Source organism: Grammomys surdaster, unplaced genomic scaffold (assembly GCF_004785775.1).
Source record: "Grammomys surdaster isolate TR1022 unplaced genomic scaffold, NIH_TR_1.0 126063, whole genome shotgun sequence".
NCBI classification, from domain to species: Eukaryota; Metazoa; Chordata; class Mammalia; order Rodentia; family Muridae; genus Grammomys; species Grammomys surdaster.
Window position 1 is genome coordinate 4,267,903 of NW_021620873.1, and position 19,270 is coordinate 4,287,172.

The 19,270-nt window shown below is 41.6% G+C and overlaps 1 protein-coding gene across 5 annotated transcripts in view; it reads right to left on the reverse strand.

The window, feature by feature from the left end:
• Positions 1-19,270, reverse strand: part of Phkb (phosphorylase kinase regulatory subunit beta) — a 172,927-nt gene that overhangs the window by 21,480 nt on the left and 132,177 nt on the right. For 4 of the 5 annotated variants that reach the window (XM_028755473.1, XM_028755471.1, XM_028755474.1 and 1 more), the window contains 8 exons: positions 18,771-18,853; positions 18,298-18,388; positions 15,180-15,241; positions 14,921-15,083; positions 13,859-13,940; positions 12,412-12,469; positions 10,160-10,250; positions 7,056-7,258 (listed from right to left, as the gene is read on the reverse strand). In XM_028755473.1, coding sequence (XP_028611306.1) covers positions 7,056-7,258; positions 10,160-10,250; positions 12,412-12,469; positions 13,859-13,940; positions 14,921-15,083; positions 15,180-15,241; positions 18,298-18,388; positions 18,771-18,853 — 833 coding nt within the window. Of the gene's footprint in view, positions 1-7,055; positions 7,259-10,159; positions 10,251-11,439; positions 11,531-12,411; positions 12,470-13,858; positions 13,941-14,920; positions 15,084-15,179; positions 15,242-18,297; positions 18,389-18,770; positions 18,854-19,270 lie in introns of all 5 variants that reach the window. The other variant, XM_028755472.1, reaches the window with a different exon arrangement.

Consider the following 19,270-nt stretch of genomic DNA (forward strand, 5'->3'; position numbering starts at 1 on the left):
AGCAGCTCACGAGGTCCCACTCCTCCAAAGGGACTACTAACAGCTAATGGGTGCTGCTAGATTGTACTTTTTTTCTTTTCTCTTTGCTGTTTTTGTTTTGTTTTGAGACAGGATCTCACTAGGCAGATCAGGTTAGCCTCAAATTCAGAGACCTGCCTGCTTCTGCCAGATTTGCCTCTGTTGGTATTAAAGGTGTGCAAACCATGCCAGCAGGGGGTGTCATTTCCTTCACTGGTGTTGCTGTTGCTAAGTTGCCCATGATTCAGTAAATCCCCCACCAAGGCTCACAGAGGCAACCTAACTAAACTAAGTGGAGAAAAAAAAGAGGAGGAAGAGGAAGACATGAAAGTGGAAGAGAGGCTGGTGGAAAAGGAGAAAGGTGTCAGCAGGAGGGTGGGGCTGAGAGGACTTATGGCTGTCGGAGGGGAAATGATCAAACTCCATCACACATATGTGTGAAACTGTCAAACAGTCAAAAACAACTCCAGTTACACAGGGAAGAACCAAAGCCATCCCTTACCAATTGTGCCCCATTGCTCAGTTACTTTTTAAATGGGGACATAACCATTTCTTATCTAACACACTACACTGAAGAATAAATATGGCCATGTATATTTTAAAAGGTCCTTTGAAAGTCTAGAGAATCACAAAACTGTTAGAAAAAGCTAATTTTCTTATATCGTGAAACTTTTGCAAAGACCAAAATAAAAACAAAAAAGCACTCTTATGTATAAAGTACTAAAGAAGGTGTCAGAAAATCAGAGAAAGCAGGCACAGTGACAAACAGAAAATGTCCTGTGACCCAGACCCAGTGTGGTAATCATATGCCCACGGGAAGAGAGAAGAACAAAGGAGATTGGTAAAACGAGAAAACCAAGACACTCATCCAGGACTACTAATCCTTCTAAAGCCCACCGGACAACTCTAACTTCTCACCTTCATTCCAATTGCCAAGGTCACAAATTTGATATGACAGCTCCAACATAAAATTCCCAAAATGGGGGAAAGAGGGAAGAAAAAAGAGAAAGGAAGACTTGTGGGAGGTCAGGAGAATGATGGCTATCTTAGGCCAAGGTCTGATGAACAAGAAGAGTGAAGACACACTCAGTTTCCCAGTAAGAAAAGGAGAAAGTGGCAGATACACATGAGTCACTGAGCAGCATGCAGAGAGCTTCAGGATGTGGCTGGAGGACAGAAATGTCCTCCCTCAGGGCAGCTGAAGAAGGGATGGAGATGGCTCAGTGGTTAAGAGCACTGACTGCTCTTCCAGAGGACTTGAGTTCAATTCCCAGCAACCACATGGTGGCTCACAACCATCTGTAATGGAATCTAATGCCCTCTTCTGGTGTGTCTGAAGACAGCTACAATGTACTTGTCATATATATAAAATAAAATAATAAAAAAAAAGACAGCTGAAGAAGTACCCCAGAACAGTCAGATAACACAGCAATGTCCTCCCTCAGGGCAACTGGAGGAGCACCCCAGAACAGTCAGATAACACGTCCCCCTTTTGAGAACACCTGAGGTGAGGTTAACAAGAACACCATGTTATGTCAGCATTTTATTTAATCGCATGCCCTCATCAAGAAGGGACAGAGAAAAGATTACAGATAACTGACACCACTCAAGACATACAGCTGACACTTGATGAGAACACAGTCATAAATAATAATCCTGGTCCTGGGCAAGAAAAAATTTTAACAATTATTTCCACATTACTTCAAGAGAATAAAAACTGATATTTGTAGTTAAGCAACTTAATAAATGGCTGTCCATATAATCAGCTGTTCACTAAGCTGTAATACTACACTTTCCAAATTCCTATCTTGAAGCCCTGGCCCCATGGCAGAGTATCTTGAAACAGGGCCTTTGGAAAGTATTAGGGTAAGCTGAGGTCACAGTAACCTTAGTGAGGGCAGCTATCCACAGGGAAGACTCTTAACCAGAGCCAAATCAGCTGATACCAGGACCTTGACCTTGCAGACATCTGCCTCACCCCTTCTCCCAGACCTAGTCAACAGAACACAGATAGGACACATAAGGACCCTGCCCTTCCTCATCTCTTATCAAAGCCTCTTCAAAACAATGATTCTGGAGAGTGCCAACGTGATGCTAATGAACCTGGGGCTGTAATCACCAACTCTTCTGTATTGCCGCAGCAATGCTAAAGTCTGTACCTCAAACACCAGTGACCTTCTCTGAGTACTAAATACACATACCTATATCTATACACATATCTATATACATACATACATACATACATACATACATAATACATACATACATACATACATACATCTAAATACAATAAATCTACAGAGGCTGTCTTGGGCATCAGAAGACAGGATTCATCTGGGTCATAGTTGCTCACATAAGGCCAAAGCAACATTAAAGGCAGAGCCGAGGAAGGCCTGATAGCACACCTTCCCAAGGGTTTTCTCCTATTAAAGCCTGACTGACAGGACTACAGAAGAAAGCAGTTGATTGCAGGTCTTTACAGAAATGGCCTGTCAGGAACTTGATCTATTTCAACATGAAAGCTGGCACACAGATCAATAATGAGACAGCAAATCAAATCATTATAAGGCTAGGATAGCATTCATGTAGCAGGCTGGCTCTGTCCACAGTGAAGTTGAAGACACTGCACTGGCAGAATTCGCCTTGGAGAAAGAGAAGGCAGTATGCTGCTGGTTTAGGGAGCAGCAGGAGCAATGTGTGATGCAAATCAAGAAACCTTGAAAAAGACTCAGGAAGGTTAAAGCACAGATAAAAATGTAGGCAGCATGTGGGAATTGAGATGCACTGTGATTTAAGCACCTGCATTCAGCCTAGCCTAGTGAATGCTGGCATTTCAAGAAGAATATGACATAAAAATCTGACCAGTTAATTTTTAATCTTGACTAGCACTAAAAGAAAACAATAATTGAAAACAAATTCAGATAAGATTACCCACCTGGCATGTGGCCATCATCTAAGAAGCAAGAAAGCAAACAAGTACGTTCTCTAAATCTCCCCACTTAAAAACCAAACCAAACCAAACCAAACAAACAAAACAGCAATAAATGAGTATCTTATAAGCAGCTACAGGTTCAACAATTTATAAAGAATTTGGCCTTTAAAAACTGTCTTGAATAATTAAAAATGTTCCAGGGACTAATTTAAGGCAACTCTTTATAAAGAAACATTCCGAGTATGTTTGCTCCTGCTCGTAGCCAACCATTAATAAAGGTGTGCGTCCATGTGAAGGGGGACCTAAAGGACCTTAGTAAAACCTACTAAGCATGTAAAAAGAGATAAAAGTGTGTAAGTGGAGTCCCAGGGAGGTAGTCACAACTGTGCTGCAGATTCTCCTGCTGTGGCAGGGAGACTTTGCAGATCCGGAGCCAGAGGACCCTGGGTTATTTATTCGCTGTCCACAGCTGTCCCTGACTTAATAACCTCCTTTAGTACCCATTCTTTTTGCTGTTTTTGTTTTGAGAACAGGACCTCACTGTGCAGCTCTGGCTGGCCTGGAACTCACAAAGATCTTCCTGCTTTTGCCTCCTGCATGCTGAGATTAAAGGCAAGCACCACCACACTCAGCCTAGGCATCCATTCTTGACAGGCCAATAGCTTCCTTGTTGTCACCTGTCTACCTTGTGCCTACCCTCTAGGTCTAGAAGGGAGGAGTCTTGTCTCACTGGAGACATGCACCCGGAAGAGGAGTTCTTTTTGGCTGTATTTGGAACTATTGATTTATGATTTTGTTTTGTTCTAAAGAAAGCTAATATACTTCCTTCCATGGTGCTGCTCTGGGCAACCTGAACCCATGTTCCTGGACCACAGTCATACTTATTTTGGCTTAGAATAAACTCTTACTTGTTCGAGGTTGAGAGCTGTGTTGTGCCTTATCTATAGCTTTTCCTCTTCAGAGGGGGTTTCACAAGGTCCACACACTGAATACTACTTGATGCCTGTACCTGTCTATTACATAAATAGCATTCTAAAACCTCTGTAGGAATGTCATGAACAATCACTGTGGGCACAGGCTTGGGGGAGGATTCAGGATTTGACATATGTTTCCTAAGGTTCAATTAAGAAACAGGAGGTGAAATCATGCCAAATAAAGCAGATAACCGTGTTGGGATTCGGAGTTTCTGTATGTAATACTTTGGGAGTCATTCTGGTGGACCCAAAAGGAGGCCCAGTCTAGGCTGAGAAAGGATGGCTCTGTCTAAGATGTGTCTCCATCAAGAGCATAAGGCTTCTCCAAAGCTAGATGGATAGACAGGACTTTTGTGTACACTGTGTTTGAGGTAGAGGTGTTTGGGATGGTTCGCCTTTGGATTCTTGAGATTTGTTGGGCCGAAAAGGAATTCCCCAGAGGAACCTGTTTTCTAAATGTCACAAGGAGAGTACCTCACATATCAAATGTTAGTCATGATGCTGCAAACTATACTCAAATTCCTTTTCCAGAATTTGCCAAAGCAGTGACTGAGGAATCTATACTAGCTTGCAATCCTGAATCTTGATTCTCTGACCAAGGGCATATTAATTTCACTACTTTCTGCTGGCTTGTCTGTTTGCCTGGAGATTTTTCCAAGGACTGCTTATCTATTCCAGGGGCTCAGAAGGTGGCAAGCCCTAGTATGCACTGGTCTGTTCTCTAAGAACAAGAAAGAGTAACATACATGTCCAAAACAGTCTCATGACATGACTGCAGACCTGTGAGTCAGGTTCAAGTCTTCCTGCATGACACTGAGTTGCTGTCTAGAGAGGTGAAGCAGATGGTAGGAACAGCCTAACTGCAGGGGATGTAAACCGATAGCTTACAGTGTGCACTCACATAGCTCATACACGGTGCACTCATGGTCTACAGTGTGCACTCACAGCTTAGTGCATAGCTTACAGTGCAGGGGCTCCTTACGAGAGACAAACAGCAACGCTCTACTCATTTACAGCCCATCATTTCCCCTTGCTGACTTACTAAATGGCCCCATGGGCCCAGTATGTACCCACTAATCAGGAATTTGGGTATACAAAGAAAAAAAGACCAAGTGTGGTTTCCTGAAAATTTTTGCTTTAAACTCCAAATAGTGACCTTGAAAGTATGATCAAGTAAGTCATTCAAGCTCTTCTTACACCTGACGAAGCCAGACTGATTATCAACAAGTAGAAAGATTTACACTTTACAGCTTCCTAATGTGTGGTTAACATGATGAAACTCTCCACGTCAGAAGCAATTTCCAGTATTACGAGGAGTGGAAAGCTTGCTCTAAGATCTTCTACTTTTCAGAGCACCGTACTCTATCTCCTGGAATATACAACAGACTTAGAACTAGCTTCAAATCATACCATTTTTTGTCACATATTAGGTAAAGGTGTAAAATCTAATTTTTATGTTTATGTATAACCTTGGACATTCTTAATTTATACCTTCATGATGGTGTGAAATTAACATGAATTTAATGGCAACCACACTTCAAATTTTGAATTTTGATTGTTGTCTGGACTAGTGATGTACCAAATCAAACTTTCTCATGATTCTGGGTAGCAGGGGTGAGCTAGAGGTCCCAGCCAGCAATATAATGACAGGGAAATAACTGATGGCTTAACAGTGCATACTCACAGCTTACAGAGCACACTCACGGCTTACAGTGTGTACTCATTACAATGCACACTCCTGGATTACAGTGCGCACTCACGGCTTATAGTGCGCACTCACTACAATGCACACTCCTGGCTTACAGTGTGCACTCACAGGTTACAGTGTGCACTCCTGGCTTACAGTGTGCACTCACAGCTTACAGTGCGCACTCACGGCTTACAGTGTGCACTCACAGCTTACAGTGCACACTCCTGGCTTACAGTACACACTCCTGGCTTACAGTGTACACTCCTGGCTTACAGTGCACACTCACGGCTTACAGTGTGCACTCCTGGCATACAGTGTGCACTCATGGTGCTGCAGACAGTATGTACAAGTAGCTATTATCACATTAGCATCTGAAATAAAAATTGGAAAGCCACAAATGACACAAAGGAACATATATTAATAAAGACATTTGTCACCATGTCTGACAACCTCAGCTCAATCCCTGAGACCCACATGGTAGAATGGGGAAACTAACTCCCATAGTTGTCATCTGACTTCCACACTTGTACTATAATGTAACACAGTGTCAGCAATGCCTTCTGTTACCATGCCTGCACTAGGTCTCCAAGCACTGCTTCTGCAGTGCCCTCTCACTTGGAAGTTTCCAGTTACATGCACATTCTCTCTCTAAAGGTAAAAAAAATGCTTAAATCCAGGAGAAATTGATATGAAGAATTGTAAAGATTTGTTTTAATCAATAATCCAGGGACAAGTAGAGCAGAAACTGTACTGACACTTACATCTGCACCCCCACATCTGCAGTCAGCAAACAGTAACTGTGTATTCTTCCTAACAGTTTGTTACTCTATGCTCAGATGTCAATCAGACTGTTTTGGATTAGGGCATATTTATACTCCACTTGTAATATGCTTTATGGGTTGCCTTAGCCTTTGAAGTATTTCCTTCTCACTTGGAGCACTGAGGCTGCTGTAGAGCAAGGCAGGAGAGGCCCAGAACCGACCCAGGCCTACAGAGCTTGCCATCCTCCTCATCCTTCTCCACAAAACCTTTGGTTAGGGATGTTTGGACCACCAGCGCCTTACTTTCAATTTCTCACTCAAACCTAGAATAGTAACAATTCAATACTAGATTTTGGTACAAAACAGATGTAGAATAGTCTTAAAATGTCCATTTCTAATTGAATTGTGTCTCCTGACAACAGTTTTGCTAAAAAATCTTTTTTTTCCCCCCATGGCTCATCTATTTTATTTTTAAGAATTTTGATTTTGCTACAATGTCTCGATTGGGAAGTAAATGCAGGTGTGGATGCTTTTTGGCCACGGGCATTCATTTCTTCACACCAGCAGATGGTGCTTCCACGGCATGGAAGAAAGGGGCACACCTTCCAGAACACCGAGAGTGAAGCTGGTATCTGCTGAGGGCCACTTGAACACATCCCTGTACACATCAAAGCACTCACCCAATCCGTATTTTCAGCATGCCACTGAACAGCTCGGGACTGTTGGAGATGATCCAGCCGATGTGGATGACCAGTTCTTGCTGAATGACCGCCTCCCTCTCATCGTGGGTATTGCATTTATAATAAATGATGTTCTTAATCACTCTTGGAGACAGTGGATTAGAGATGACCTCTTCTTCATGTCCAAAGGCACCTAGAGTTACCTACAAGTGCCAGAATTTTACTGTTAAAAGAATTCCTAGCTACCAAAAAAAAAAAAAAATCAAGGCTCAGGATGATTGGCAGGCTGAAATTGCTCTATGTAAGCTAGGGAGTTAGGCAGAATAACTGTTCCTGATATTTATTAAAATGGCTTTCAAAGTGTGACTCCCACTGGGGTCCATGATGGTTCAGAGTCTGGTCTAAACTGTAAGAGCTGGTGAGGGTCCCAGGGAAGTGAAGGTGAGTAGACATAAATAACTATTAATTTGGGGGGGGGGTAGTGTTAGAAAGTCCCTAGAGGTACCAGAATGCACTCAATGATTGTATTTTACTACACGGTTCACCATTTGGGAGATCTATTTTTACAATTTCTCAAGTAGAACCTTCTGCTCTTTAATAACATTGCAACCTTTCCAAAGTCAGGAGGAAGGCCATGTAGTTCCTGTGTGGCCCTCACTTATCCTGATCATGTCAGGTATACATGGAGGGTTCTGATCCACGGTACTAGACGGCTCAGCTATGGAATGAAGGGGTCGGCTGGCTGCCCAGAAGCCTGAGAAAGGAAAGAGCTCAGACAGGAATGATACAGAAGACTCAAAGCAGGAAGTGCTGACAGAGCTGGCAAGAGAGTGCTGAATCTCTCCTCCCTGCTGGGCCAGCTGCTTCTCAGTGTCTGCTGCTCTTGCTTCCTCCTCCTTAACACTTCTTGTCTTGTTCAAGGCAGGAAAAACAATACCTCAAAGACGTGCTTTTTCAGAGATGAGGGATAAAGACTCAAAACAGCTGTTCCTGTGTTGTAACAGGGCTCAGAGTAAGAACTGGCTTGGTATAGCACCAGACATCTAGAACCAGTTCAATTGTCTTGGAAGCTGAGGCAGGAGGATTAGGAGTCTTGGCCAACCTGGGCTTTAGTGTGTGTGTGTGTGTGTGTGTGTGTGTGTGTGTGTGTGTGTGTGTATGTGAGCTTCTAATAACTACTGGATTATCATATACTAATGACACCAACTAGTAAATATGAGCATGATTACTTTGATTAAAATATCACCGTGTAAAGAAAACAGAAGGTACATAATTAGCTCCTAGAGATAATAGCAACTAGACTACTTTTATTCAAGAAAGCTTGAGACAATTTGCAAGTCTGAGGAAACCACACCACTTCAGGCTGGAGCAGATCTTCAGAATGAGCAAATGCATACTTTGGTCTATTTCCATTTCTTGGTCTGTGAAGGGATAGAAACTAGTTGATGAATAAACTGCCCACCTCTGGTCATTAGGCTGAGCTGTTGACATCTGGCCCCCTCGTCCTTTGCAGTAAGGAAATAGTTCCCTGGGAAATACTGGCCTGATGGACAACAATCCAGCCATAGCTGGAGGGCAGGCTCAGAGGCTTCTGGAATGTGGAAGCAGGGTGGCTACAGCCTCCTATGGATAGTGTTCAGAATGGGTAAGACAAATCCAAGCCTACATTTTTAGTGACAGGCCAGTAACCCTCAAGCTCTAACACCTATGACCATAGGTAGTGGAATTACCTATACTTCAGTGCTTTGGGGACTAAAACTAAGGAGAAACATGTTTCCCAAAGCCTAGCTAATATTCACAGCTGTAATGGCTATGAAAGACTCTGGCTACAGATAAAAATTCTGGTAATAAAACGTACTGGGTAATCAACTTCCTGTTCCTTGATTTACCAAACCACCGACAGTGGTTTAAAGTTTACCAACTAATATGGAACATGGAGAAATATATGGAAAGTAACTTTTTCTCAGTAATTTCTTATTGGTATAATTATTTTTAATTAAACAACATCATAGGAGAAGGTAAATAACATTCTTCTAACATCCACAAAGGTGGGCATCTGAATGAAATTATTTTAATCAGTTAAGATCCCTGAAATATGAGCAATTAGTTGGTGGTATTGAGAAAGATTAAAAATATCATTATTATTAAAGCTTACTGTATTCTTGGATTAGCTATCAGGAACACATGATAAACACAGACATTTTCAAAGGAAGGACAGAAAGCAAATAGATTTTCGATCTAATCAAACAATAAATCAGCCACATGATTAGAGATTACAGAAAATGAACAGCAGCAGCCAACACCACATGCACAGCTCAACCCAACCCATTTACCATCAAGGATTGTAGAAGGAGACACAGGACTGGAGAGGGGGGAGAGAGGAAAAGATGGAGGGGGAAAGGAGGGAGGAAGGGACAGAAGAAAGGAAGGAGAAAGAGAGAGGGAGGGAGGAAGAACAGGGGAGAGAGAGACAAGAGGGAGGGAGGGAAGAGGGAGCAAGGAAGAGAGAGAGAGAGAGAGAGAGAGAGAGAGAGAGAGAGAGAGAGAGAGAGAGAGAGAGAGAGAGAGAGAGAAGGGAGCAAGAGCTAACTGCCGATGGCCCTGTGAGCAGAAGTGACAGATTGAGCTGGTGGGTAGAAAGCAGCTCTGGAGGGTGAGGGATGGAGGAGCAGGGCAGGCATGGAGATTCTGCCTTTCTTGAACACTAATGAGTTCCTTAGGAGTGCAAAGGGAGAGATGAGGTGGAGTGGAAGCGCAACGTGCCTCTGCTCTGCACCTAGCTTCGCTCTGCCCATCACAAACCTGACTGAGTGCCCCAGAAGGTACATTTTCTACACTAGAATCTACACTGAATTCAAGCAAACGTGGGGGCTGAAATTATAGCCCCAAGGTGTAGGACAAAAGTGAGATGGCCCACTACGTGCTCTGCAGCTCTCAAAATGTGGACACCATCTTTTTTGCTAGAGAGAAGAGACTTTTGAAGAAACTTCCAAACCACTCACTGGTAATCTCTTTTTGAGCAGTCTATGACACCGGTATATGCCAGCGGTAAGTTTTCTAACTGGAAACTGTTGTGTCTATGAGTGTGGAAAGCAGATACTCACCTGTTTGCCCTGCACTAAAACATTAGTAATGGATGGGGCCAGGCTGTCCACTACTTTATTTAAAAGACTTGCTGCACGGCGTACAACCGACCTGAGGGCAAAGAAGAAAGCAGGCCAGATCTTCACAAACAGAAAAGAAGGTGAATAAATGGTGCCTTTGACTGGGGAACCTTAAAACATATAAAGTTGGGTCCTCACGTGATAGAGAAGAAGCAGTAAACTGTCTTTAGATCTGACCCTTGAAAAAAGGCCATCTATCATTAGGGAAGGCCGTGTCTCACACTCATGTCTCACACTCACCTCAGCCACTAAGCTGTGGCAAAGGGCATCACTGATGCCAAGATCAATTTAAAAAAAAAAAATAAGAGAAAGAAAAGGCAAAAGGCCCTAACTATTCTTTTAATTGAGATGGGAGAGGAAGGAATTATGAGGGTATTCTGCTTTATATCAAAAACATGCATAAAAAGCACCATGTGCCTGGACTGACGACTGACTCCCATACCAATGTATACTATGTTTCTCTCTACAATAGTATTTTTTAACTATGTGTGTGAGTGACTGTGTGTAGGTGAGTGTGTGTATGTATGACTGTGTATATGTATATGCACATGGGTACAGGTGCCTGTGCAGACTATAGCCAGAGTTACCAGCAGTTGTTAGCTGCTAGATATGAGGAACCAAACCTGGGTCCTCTGGAGGAGCAGTATGTGCCCTTAACTGCTGGGCCATCTCTCTGACGCCTTGAGTTATGTTTCTTTTGTCACCTGGATAATTGGATGCCTAGATTAGGGGGCTCTACTGAATTTCAGAAATGAATTACCCTCACTTTCTTTCTGATAAAGACAGAAAGTTGGGGGAAGGAATTCACACTTTTATTTTTACATTTCTGAAAAGTCTTAGAATGTAGAGAGAACAGATTTATACCCCCCAAATTACACCACATGCAATATATAAGACATTTCCCCTCAAAAGTACAAATTTATGTGAACATTTAGAGAGAATAAAATCAAAATGCAGGTTTGAAAGTACCATTTTTAAAATTTCAGCATAACCACATAAATTGGCCTATAACAAGCACGTATATTTCTTAATTACAACATGAAAGGACTAGTAGACAATCAAGTCAATAGCTGACCAAGTTAGTGAAACAAATACTTCCCGTTTCTAGAGAGACACTTTCATATAATACTTGAACACCAAAAGATGCATATAACCCTTGGAACGCAGATAAACCCACACATATCAAGCAACTCAAGTTTCCCAAATTCTGTGCATGTTACCTGTTTCCCATGTACCAGAAAGGTGGTAATGTGCGGGGCTATAGAGGAGGAAAATTTCTGGGTAAATGCAGCCCCGTACCGCACAGCCAGCCTGGGGGCAGTGGAAAGCCATAAAAGGGAGAATAGAATAAATAAAGCTTCCAGGATTCTATTTGTTTAAATATAACAGTCAGCATTTCTAAATGTTTACTACTTAGTGGTTTATCAAAGATGTAAGTATTATGCAGAAGCAAGAATTGGTTTTGCTTAGTCCAAACAATACTATAGGTACAGCGAAACACAGTATCTACAAAAATATCTACTGACTGCCCATATTACTGTACTGAGAACTTACAGTTGAAATTTGAGATATCTAAACTGCATGCTTATTGTTTCTCTAGGCAGCAATAGTGTATTTGCCATAAAGTAGAGATGAAGCACTCTTTAGAAGATTTGTCCAGTCCCTTTTGTCAGAGGATAGAAACATGAGGTTTACTGAGATTGAGTTTCATAAGAAATGACTTGAGACTTAATTGCATCAAAATGCAGAGCTGCTATTCAGGCGCACTCCCCTCACTGTGACTTTAAGCAGCTTTACTCTTTCAACTTAAGTGATGAGATAATTGCCTTCCATTAATTTTGCTTACAATCAAACTGGTCTTTTAGGCCCTTCTAAAGGCTTTCTAAACAAGATGAAACTTAAAAGATCCATCCTCCTTGGGATAATGCAGCATAACAGAATCCTGATCTGTCATCCAGTGAGGGCTTTCTAGGCTCAATTCCTGGAGAGGGTTTTATTCCCAGTTATTTTTCTTTAGTCTTCCTGTGACATGGGAATACTCTTCAAAAGTATGAATTCAAGGTGCCATAACTTTAGAGTTTAAACATCAAAATTTTGATGAGTAACATCTGTAAGAATCAAATGTTATCTTTAAGCTACCGAATATAACAATAGAAAAATTATAAAATAACAACAAGGAAACTAATACAAACCAAAGCTTTTTGCTGCCAGCTCTTCTATACACTCTTTCAATGTGATCAGACACAGTTCCTAGACAGAGAATAAGAAAAGTCTTCATTGAAGAAAGCTTTTAATTAAATGTACATTTATTTCCCTTTCAAAAAAAAAAGCAAACATTTTTGTTTTGAACTGACCAGTCTAAATTTGTAACCCAAATAAGCGTGTGTTCCCAGCACCTTTACTACATCATGATACAGTTTTCAAAATTTTATTTTTTTAATTAATATGTATTCTAAACTATTAAGCAAATATAAGTATTATCTTACTTTTCAACAGGAAACAGAACACATTGAAATTAGTCAACTGAGTAAAAGCCTACTTTTTAGGAGGAGGAAGTTCCTATGGCTCTGATAAGTGTGGGAGGCTAGTCATTCCAGTACTCCATCAACACAGCCCAGGCAGTCACACTTTCGCCATGACTTGCACGTGCTCTGCACTCTTGACTGGCTTTGTCAGTAAGAAACAATGTGACATAATTGAGCACCAAAAGTTAGTAAGGATAAGGAAAAAGATCTTTAAATTTTTCCTCTCACTTATTTTTACAGACTTAATTTAGATTAAATTATATCCTGGTTCCATAGGTGCCTGGAAAAGCTGGGCCTGGTGGTGCATGCTGCATTCCAGGCTACCACTGCAAGTGCCAGGCTTGCCAGGGCCACAGAGTGGGTCAGAGGACAGTGTGGGCAACTTAGTAAGGCCACCTCAAAACAAAGAGGATAGCAGGAGTGGAGACGCAGCTCAGGGCAGGGCGTCTCTGCTCCGAGTAAGCACTATTGGAACACCCGTGGTTAGTGCAGCTCCACTTTAACCAAAGCAGCAGGGACACTGGACAGGGTCTTACGATAAGCCAAAAAGTCTGAGACTGGAAATATGTTTCAACATCTCCTATATTGTTCTGTACCATAAAATGCCAGAAACAGCTCATGACGTAGAACTTAAGGATTCCCTGCAGCAATGACCACATACAAACGGGGATTTCAAGGATCGCTGGGCCTCCTCCGCAGGACAGCGTGGACACAGACACACGCAGAAATGACTTACTTTTATAGATCACTTTCAGAGCAATGTTCTGTTCCAAATGGCTACTAAAAACCATGAAGAAGCCAATTTCAATAAATACAATTATTCAATACCATTCTTGAGAGATTACAGGAAATAAAGTAAGAAACAGAAATGTCAACACCAACTATGGAGTGTTCAAACGTTCAGGGTCACAGGCGGAATCTGGGCTCTAACAACAACTGAGCAGAGAAGCAAGGCTCTGTGAGGGCAGGCTGAGGGACACTTTCCACGAGAGAGGGTGGGAGACTTGATGGGAGAGGAAATAACTCAGAACAGTGGGCACTGTTTTGCATGTCTGATAGATATTCACATTACAGAGGTCCGTTTGTAGATAGGTCTCTGCTCAGTTACTCTTACCTTCCATTGTGATGAAGTTAGGGCCCTCTCTTTTAAGCAGTATACCCAGCAGGATGGTTTGACCGGCCAGACAACCACAGTCCTGAAACATCAATTGGCATAAAGAACTGGGATGAAAAAAGCTTCAATGACCATAGGACTCAACTAATAACAAAGCGCAGAGGGAACATGGAACATAGAATGGAGATATGGTATCACTGATGCAGTAAGTAGGATGGCATTACAGACCTGTTGATCTGAGAAGCCTTGAAGGCAGAGAGGGCACACAAGTCAGTTTCTGGATATAGCAGGATTTAATGATCATATGTTCCAATAAGCAAATAACTGAAGAACAGACTCTATAGTGTGTACGAATATTAACACATCACCATCTGAGACTTGGCCAAATCACTCTCCTCTTGATTTTACTTATTTATAAATGGGAGACCATGCTACTATCAGTGGAGATGGGGAGACACATGGCAAGAAGGGACACATATAGAATATTTATATTTCAGGACACTGTGTATATGCTTTGTGACTGCTATGTGATATTGTTGTTTATATGGAGTAATAAGAAGTTAGCCATGGCTCAAACGTTTATGGCCAAACATGACCCAGAGTTTACAGTTCTACCAGTAACGTTTCATTTCTTTTTTATAAATCTGAATAATGTCAGCAGAGAGCAATACACTGCTGACACACTCATGTAGCACAGTGAGAGGCCTATGTTCCTCAGTGCTGGGAGGGACACAGCAGTCAGTGGAGCTAACCTCTGGGGCCAGAGAGCTGTGCAGAGCAGGGAGAGAAGAGCACAGAATGAAGGAACAGTCTGAGAACACAAAGGCAGCACCAGTGCTCACTGCCTACTGCACCACAGGATGAGCTCCATCGGTGGAGCCTCAGCGTCTGCACTCCTTATACGTCCACACTGACTCTGGCCCAAGAGGACACCTCTCCACTGCCTGCCCTGGCCATACACCAGCCGCCCATTTCTCTCAGAGGACACAAAGGCACACAGCCTAACTGACAGGTCCTGTTCTGGCAGCCTGTGAGGGATAGGTGTTTTTATATCTTGCTTACATTCAGCTTCTGAAGGATTTCGTGGGTAGATTTGTTTTTCCACTCGGTAATGGTGATGTCTGGCTCCTGTCGCAGCTCAGGAGTATCTGCGGTACTGCTCTGTCGTTTGACTTTTGAATGCTTGGGAAATTCTAGTTCTTCAAAGCTCTTAAATTCTGGAAGCCTGGAAATTCAAATAAAACATTTCAGATTTCCCGCTTTCCTAATGTAGCTGCAAGAAATGCAAGAAACTAAGTATAAGTAATTCAAGGGGACTTACTTTTCTGTGTCACTAATTCGCAGGAAGTCAAGCTGTTCTACTACAGCTCCCGATATCAAGGTCTGCAACATGATGATTCAAAATGTTTACATCTGTCAAGTTACATTCTCTGCTCATACTTTTCTATACATATAATTTTACATATAATTTTGAAGTAATTTCCAAAAAGAGCATTCTAAAAATCAGAGATCTCTATATTACCAAATTAAAACAGAATACAAACACCTATAAATAGACTGGATACATCAAACAACAAATTCATGAGTCATATTAAATAGGAAAGCCAGCGTGAGATGGTCTCTCTGCTCTTTGAATTACAGGCATGCATTTATTTATTACAGTGCTGAAGACTGAGTCCAAAGTCTCCACTGATCATTTAAACCGCCATGTATACTTCTTTATTTTAAAGTGAATAGTAAAATGTTTTTAGCATTAATTAAACTTTTAGAAAATAAGATACTAAATTGATTTTTTTGGGAAAGGCAATAGAAAATTAAACCTTAGGTCCTAATACTGTAATATTAATATATTTCAGGGCTATCCAGTGATGTAATAACCAACTCTCTTACAAGATCATAAAGGTCATAATTGTTGAGGTTTGGTATTTGTTATCTATTGTAATGCTAAGTGAGGCCCCCTGGAGAGTTTGCCCCCAAGTTACTCCTGAATGCTAAGTAAAGATGCCAATAGCGAATAGCTGGGCATAAAAGATATAGGTGGGGTTTAGACTTCCCAGGCTTGGAGCCAGAGGAGAACCATGAAGAGGAGAAGAAAGTGCAGGAGAAGGAAGGAGAAGCTGCCATGGGTTAGATGAGCCATAAAAATATGGCTCTGAGGCCTGGCAGATTGGAGTTAAGAGCAGCCCAGATGAAACAGTAAATAGTAAGTAACAACTTGGGTTTATTGATAGAAAAGTAGATTCTAGTAGCACGAAGGATAGCTATCTGCCTAGCACTTGTGCTTTTTAAAGCTTATTGTAAACATAAAGGCTGTATATGTCTTCCATCTGGGAACTAAAAGGTCAAAGGCGAGGTAAAAACCCCAGGGTAGGATTAAAGTATTTCTACAACCATAAACATCTGAGCTACTGCTTCTCTGCATCCTGGCATGTGGCAACCCACATTTGGTCACTCTATAGTCCACTACTTCTCAATTATAAGTTCAGCAAACCAAATGAGTCTAATCTCAAACACCTTTTTTGCTTGTCAGTGGTTCGTGGTAAGTAGTATGAATGGGTGAGAATAAACACAGGCCTTTTACCATCACTTCTAGTTACCCAGAGAACAGTCAGAAACAAGCTGTACATTATTATTCTAAATTAGGTATTCTTATTAAAATTATCTTATACATATCATTTCCTCTCAGTTTATTTCAAATATGAAGAAGCTGTGGGTAGGAGACACTGGTTTTGGTGGCAAATGAATCCATCATTTCTCTAGTAGAGATGATGATAGAGGAATACCCACAAATATGGACACCCAGATGCAGGAAGGACACATGACACGGTCACATCAATCCTCCTTGTGGAGTGTGGATTCGAAGGCCAAATGTGCAACTCCTGTGCACACCCCAACAAGCCCAGCTCTAAGCAGACTGCTGTTAGACTATGAGCCTTCTTAGGGCAGGATCTTTATCTGGATTTGTTGAATAGCGTTTCTAACATACAAGCTCCTATCTATATACCTTGTTGTTTGGCAAAATAATTTGTTAGATAAGTATTTATTGATCGTTTACTACATGTAAGCATTATATGAGGTATTAATGATTAGCATAAAATATATGAAATATTTGGTCCCTTGACATTGATCTTATGACTATGTATATGAGATGGATAGCAAAAAGTTAATACATGTCAGATGATGGTAAGGGCAACGTAATAACTGCTAAGTGGAAATAACAATAGTAAGGGGAAGGGATACTAGGGCAGAGGAACAGGAGGCCGGTCACCCATTCTATGTATGTGACCAGAGAAAATTTCTCTAGCAAGATGACATGTAAATCAGACACTGGAAGTAGGACTGTGGTCAACATTCAGGTTGACGAAGGACTATCATGTGCAAAGGTCCCAGGGTAGGAGCATGCATCGTGAATTTAGAGGCAATAAAGAAAGTAGTGTGGCTGGAATAGAATGGCTGGGGAGATGCTAGAAAGTTGGGCCATGATGCAGGTGCAGACCTATGGATCACACACCATCTCTGGGACTCTGGTTCCCAGTTTTATGTGTGTGAGAAAAGAGGTCACTGGGAGTTTATAGTCAGTGTAATTGCCAGTGACAAGTGAGTATGACAAGGCTAACTGTTGATAATAGAATTCAGGAGATGACAGAAAAATCTAGTGAGGGAATGATGGTAGCCTGCATCATGGTGTCAATACAGATGAAGCGGGTCTGGATACACTCTGAAGGTACAGACAACAGGATTCGTTGAGTGATTGTCAGGTAGGGTATGAGAAGGAGTAAAAAATGACCAAATTCTTAAAGCTGATAACTAATTCTGAAAACACGCAAATAACTGCCATTTAATATTTTATGTAGCCTACCCACTCTTATTGGCTATTTCTGACCATAAAGTAAATGTTTAGTTTAAGTTCATTGGCTAATGCCAAATACTATCAATACTCTATAGATTTCAATTTTAAAACATCACCTGGTATTAGAGGGTATTACACTAGTTACAAACACTTGATTTTCCTGGATGTATAAAGGAGGCGCCAATGCTTTAGCTGGGGACCTATGGTGCTTCCGTTTGTTTCAGAGCTATGCTGATAATGCTGCAGTGCTTGGATGGAACAAAGCTTTCTCCTGGTTGGATGTTACAGTTCAGTAAGCAAAACAGCATATGACCAAGAGACAACCAAAATCCCTGTAGAAGCCCAAGATTACAGGCAAATCATTACTCTACTGATGGACTTGTTTCTACAAATGAAGCTAAGTTATCAAAGTCTGAAATTCCATTAAGAAGCAGCCACTGTTCAAGTACCTGATGGGTACAGCTGGACAAACCGAGATGGGGACAACAGGAGTGGGAAGGTGAGCACAGAATGAAACTCGTAAAACACAATGAGAAGCATAAGTGCATTAACTGTTCTGAACCAGAAACAGTGACGTTTAGACGGCTACCTGTAAACGGTCAACATGAACTTTGACTCCTCCAATTATTCCCTTCTTAAAGGCTGCCAGCATGTCTAATATGGGGTTAAATCTGCTACCTCTGGAATAAAGAAGATAACAAAACAACCTTATTAACAATATTAAGCAAAATTAACCAAGAAATATTTGTTATGTATGCAAAAGAACTTGCAATATGCTAAGAATTGGAAAACACCAGGAGGCTCGATTTCAAGTTTCCTGTGTTAACGCCATAGAGCAAGTATAGCTTACTTTCTTTAATTGTGTGGTGTGTATGAGCGTGTACATGTGAATGCTGGCTCACAGAGGGCACATGAGCATGGGCTCTTCTGGAGCTGGGGTTAGAGGCTGTGGTGAGCCCCCAGCATGAGTACTAGGAAGTGAGCCCCTATAAGAGCTGTGTAGGCCTTTAACTCCTGAGCCATTTCTTCAGTCCCATGGCCTGCTTTTTTAAATCAACCTACCTTATGTTGTCTTCCCGGATGAGAACAAGAAAGAGTGGACGTCCATGCATTTTCCAGTATTGCTTAATGAACTGTAGTGCATTCTATCAAAAAATGAGATTGAGGTAGGAGGTCATGGAATAGAGTCTGAGATCATTGGGATCTTTAACTGAGAGGCAAGGAGCCCGAAACAGTTCTAATAGTTTATAACCAAACCCTGGGTCATTTAGGCTAAGTAGAAGCAAAGAATCATTTTCATTTTAAACCTTGCACTGTGTTCGGAGGCTCATATTTATTCATGCCTTCCTCTTCTCCCTCCCACCATGTTTCTTTCTTGCCTTAACAATGTACAACTCATAAGTGAATGCAGAAACAATTATTCCCGTGCTCTACCATTCAGAAGACTGTCACGACTTTTCACTATGGATTAGTACCAAGAGGCTGAAGGAAATGATCCGCATCTGTAGAAAGCATCAGTGACGTGTGGAGAGTGCTTTGATTGGCTATGGAGTCAAATCACC